The sequence below is a fragment of the Boleophthalmus pectinirostris genome, unplaced genomic scaffold (genome assembly GCF_026225935.1).
Source record: "Boleophthalmus pectinirostris isolate CB_2022bp ecotype Guang Dong unplaced genomic scaffold, ASM2622593v1 HiC_scaffold_22, whole genome shotgun sequence".
NCBI lineage: Eukaryota > Metazoa > Chordata > Actinopteri > Gobiiformes > Gobiidae > Boleophthalmus > Boleophthalmus pectinirostris.
In genome coordinates, this window is record NW_026571190.1 from 42,430,066 (window position 1) to 42,435,485 (window position 5,420).

The window sequence follows — 5,420 nt, forward strand, 5'->3', positions numbered from 1 at the left end:
CCTCCTGAACACCACACCTCCTCCTGAACACCACACCTCCTCCTGAACACCACAGCTCCTCTTGACACACCTCCTGAACACACAGCTCCTCTTGAACACCACACCTCCTCCTGAACACCACAGCTCCTCCTGAACACCACACCTCCTCCTGAACACCACAGCTCCTCCTGAACACCACAGCTCCTCTTGAACACCACACTCTCCTTGAACACCACACCTCCTCCTGAACACCACAGCTCCTCCTGAACATTACAGCTCCTCCTGAACCACAGCTCCACCACAGCTCCTCTGAACATTACAGCTCCTCCTGAACACCACAGCTCCTCTTGAACACCACACCTCCTCCTGAACACCACAGCTCCTCCTGAACACCACACCTCCTCTTGACCAACACACCTCCTCTTGAACACCACACCTCCTCCTGAACACCACAGCTCCTCTTGAACACCACAGCTCCTCCTGAAACACCACAGCTCCTCCTGAACACCACAGCTCCTCCTGAACACTACAGCTCCTCCTGAACACCACAGCTCCTCTTGAACCCTACACCTCCTCCTGAACACCACAGCTCCTCCTTGAACACCACAGCTCCTCCTGAACACACAGCTCCTGAACACCACAGCTCCTCCTGAACACCACAGCTCCTCCTGAAACACCACAGCTCCTCCTGAACATTACAGCTCCTCCTGAACACCACACCTCCTGAACACCACAGCTCCTCCTCCTGAACACCACACCTCCTCCTGAACACCACAGCTCCTCCTGAACATTACAGCTCCTCTGAACACCACAGCTCCTCTTGAACACCACAGCTCCTCCTGAAACACACCACACCTCCTCCTGAACACACAGCTCCTCCTGAACACCCACAGCTCCTCTTGAACACCACAGCTCCTCCTGAACATTACAGCTCCTCCTGAACACCACAGCTCCTTCTGAACACACCACAGCTCCTCCTGAACACCACAGCTCCTCCTGAACACCACACCTCCTCCTGAACACACCACAGCTCCTCCTGAACACCACAGCTCCTCCTGAACACCACAGCTCCTCCTGAACACACCACAGCTCCTCCTGAACACCACAGCTCCTCTTGAACACCACACCTCCTCCTGAACACACCACACCTCCTCCTGAACACCACAGCTCCTCCTGAACACCACAGCTCCTCCTGAACACACAGCTCCTCCTGAACACACCACAGCTCCTCCTGAACACCACAGCTCCTCCTGAACACCACAGCTCCTCCTGAACATTACAGCTCCTCCTGAACACCACAGCTCCTCCTGAACATTACAGCTCCTCCTGAACACCACAGCTCCTCCTGAACACCACAGCTCCTCTTGAACACCACACCTCCTCCTGAACACCACAGCTCCTCCTGAACATTACAGCTCCTCCTGAACACCACAGCTCCTCCTGAACACCACAGCTCCTCTTAAACACCACATCTCCTCCTGAACACACCACACCTCCTCCTGAACATCACAGCTCCTCCTGAACACCACAGCTCCTCTTGAACACCACAGCTCCTCCTGAACATTACAGCTCCTCCTGAACACCACATCTCCTTCTGAACACACCACAGCTCCTCCTGAACACCACAGCTCCTCCTGAACACCACACCTCCTCCTGAACACACCACAGCTCCTCCTGAACATCCCAGCTCCTCCTGAACACCACACCTCCTCCTGAACACACCACAGCTCCTCCTGAACACCACAGCTCCTCTTGAACACCACACCTCCTCCTGAACACACCACACCTCCTCCTGAACACCACAGCTCCTCCTGAACACCACACCTCCTCCTGAACATTACAGCTCCTCCTGAACACACCACAGCTCCTCCTGAACACCACACCTCCTCCTGAACACCACAGCTCCTCCTGAACATCACAGCTCCTCCTGAACACCACAGCTTCTCCTGACAACTACAGCTCCTCCCTGAACACCACAGCTCCTCCTGACACACACAGCTCCTCCTGAACAACAGCTCCTCCTGAACACCACAGCTCCTCCTGAACATTACAGCTCCTCCTGAACACCACAGCTCCTCCTGAACATTACAGCTCCTCCTGAACACCACAGCTCCTCCTGAACATCACAGCTCCTCCTGAACACATCACATTATTTACACTAGAGATAGTGGAAAAGTAGAATTGTAATTGCTTAAATAAAACAGGAAAAAAACAAAGAGCCATAAGATCATTTACATTTGTGAATATAACATTTGCCAAATATAATAATTACGTTATTTGTCATTTTTTTATTTGAGTCTAAATTCTTTGCATGTAAATCAAAAATAATATGTTCAAATTTTTATGAAAATTCAGGGACAATATGAACTTTGATACATTTTAAGCAGTCTGTCCTAAAGATTTTGGTCATTTGGTGCATTTCCTAAAAATGACAACTTATTGTTTCAGGATATTCTTCACAGGAAGTGCAGTTTGGGTCAACTGTTTTTATATATTTTAACATAAATTCATTAGTAGAGGAAATTTTGCACATAAGTTGAAAGAAAACGTCCCTCATCTTATATTTATCATAAATGTTTGATTGAGTTAATATTGATTTAAGATTGAATTCAAGACTGATTTAAGATTGAATTTAAGATTGATTAAGATCTGATTGGTTCTCTTGGTTCTCCTGTCTCACGCTGCGCTCTGATTGGTTCTCCTGTCTCACGCTGCGCTCTGATTGGCTCTCTGTGTCAGGTGACTGCTGGTTGCTCGCGGCGATCGCGTCTCTGACCCTGAACGAGTTTGTGATGGCGCGAGTCGTGCCTCAGGACCAGAGCTTTGGATGCGACTATGCCGGAATATTCCACTTCCAGGTACGTCAGGATGCAACCCTCCACATGCCCCCTACTCCCTGTGCCTCAGATGCCCTCCCCGTGTGTCAGGTGCCCTCCCCGTGTGTCAGATGCCTTCCCCGTGTGTCAGGTGCCCTCCCCGTGTGTCAGATGCCCTCCCCGTGTGTCAGGTGCCCTCCCCGTGTGTCAGGTGCCCTCCCCGTGTGTCAGATGCCCTCCCCGTGTGTCAGGTGCCCTCCCCCATGTGTCAGGTGCCCTCTCGTTGTGTTTCAGCTCTGGCAGTATGGTGAGTGGGTGGATGTGGTGGTGGACGATCGTTTGCCGGTGAAAGACGGCGAGCTGCTGTTTGTGCATTCGGCTGAAAACCGCGAGTTCTGGAGCGCCCTGCTGGAGAAGGCCTACGCCAAGTAAGAATCACACCCACAACCTCAGGCCTACACCAAGTAAGAATCACACCCACAACCTCAGGCCTACACCAAGTAAGAATCACACCCACAACCTCAGGCCTACACCAAGTAAGAATCACACCCACAACCTCAGGCCTACACCAAGTAAGAATCACACCCACAACCTCAGGCCTACACCAAGTAAGAATCACACCCACAACCTCAAGCCTACACAAAGACTCACACCCACAGGAGCAGACAGGTGTGTGTGTGACAGGTGTGTGACAGGTGAGGGTAACCACTCTGTCCTTCAGGTTGAACGGTTGTTACGAGGCGCTCTCCGGGGGAACCACCACCGAGGGCTTTGAGGACTTCACCGGAGGAATCGCCGAGAACTTTGACCTGAGCCGACCTCCATCCAACCTGTTCCATATCCTCCAGAAAGCTCTGGAGGCCGGAGCTCTGCTGGGCTGCTCCATCGACGTGAGTCCACACCCGGATTTAATCCTGGTTTAGTCCTGGTTTAGTCCTGGTTTAATCCTGGTTTAATCCTGGTTTAGTCCTGGTTTAGTCCTGGTTTAGTCCTGGTTTAGTCCTGGTTTAGTTCTGGTTTAGTCCTGGTTTAATCCTGGTTTAATCCTGGTTCTGTGTCTTGTAGATCACCAGTGCTGCAGACTCGGAGGCAGTGACGCGACAGAAGTTGGTGAAAGGCCACGCCTACTCCCTGACGGGCGCCGTGGAGGTGAGGCCCACCACACACCCACCACACACCATCACCACACACCATCACCACACACCATCACCACACACCACCACACACCCACACCACCCACACACACACCACACACCATCACCACACACCATCACCACACACCATCACCCACCACACACATCACCACACACCCACACACACCACCACCACCACACACACCACCACACACACCACACACCATCACCACACCATCACCACACACCATCACACACACCACCACACCATACCACCACCACACACCACCACACACCATCACCACACACCACACACACACCCACCACACACCATACCACACACCACCACACACCATCACACACACACACACACCACACACCATCACCCACACACCACCACACACCATACACACACACCACACACCATCACCACACACACACCACCATCACCACACCATCACCCACCACACCATCACCACACACCATCACCACACACCATCCACACACCCACACACACCCACCACACACCATCACCACACACCCACACACACCATCACACCACACCACACACCATCACCACACACCATCACACACACCACCACACACCACCACACCATCACCACACACCATCACCACACACCATCACCACACACCATCACCACACACCATCACCACACACCATCACCACACACCCACCACACACCATCACCACACACCATCACCACACACCATCACCACACACCACCACACACCACCACACACCATCACACCACACACCATCACCACACACCACACACACACACACCATCCACACACCCACCACACACCCACCACACACCATCACCACACACCCACCACACACCATCACCACACACCCACCACACACCATCACCACACACCACCACACACCATCACCACACACACCCACCACACACACCACACACACACCATCACCACACCATCACCACACACCATCACCACACACCACACCACACACCATCACACACCATCACCACACACCATCACCACACACCATCACCACACCATCACACACACCACCACACACACACCACACACCACACCACACCACACACCCACCCACACCATCACCACACACCATCACACACCACACCACACACACCACCACACACCACACACACCATCACCACACACCATCACCACCACACCACCACCACACACCATCACCACACACCCACCACACACCATCACCACACACCCACCACACACCATCACACACACACCACACACACACCCACCACACACACCATCACCACACCACCCACCACACACATCACACACACCATCACCACCACCACACACCACACACACCCACCACACCACCATCACCACACACCATCACCACACACCCACACCACACCATCACCACACACACACACACCATCACCACACACCACCACACACCCACCACACACCATCACCACACACCCACCACACACCCACACACACCATC

The 5,420-nt window shown here is 53.0% G+C and overlaps 1 protein-coding gene across 1 annotated transcript in view; it reads left to right on the forward strand.

The window, feature by feature from the left end:
- The window catches only part of LOC110166012 (calpain-2 catalytic subunit-like), a 32,355-nt gene that overhangs the window by 9,438 nt on the left and 17,497 nt on the right, over nt 1-5,420 (forward strand). Inside the window, exons 3-6 of the mRNA XM_055158525.1 lie at nt 2,719-2,837; nt 3,090-3,223; nt 3,517-3,685; nt 3,861-3,985. Of these exons, the coding sequence (XP_055014500.1) occupies nt 2,719-2,837; nt 3,090-3,223; nt 3,517-3,685; nt 3,861-3,985 (547 nt within the window). The remainder of the gene's footprint in view (nt 1-2,718; nt 2,838-3,089; nt 3,224-3,516; nt 3,686-3,860; nt 3,986-5,420) is intronic.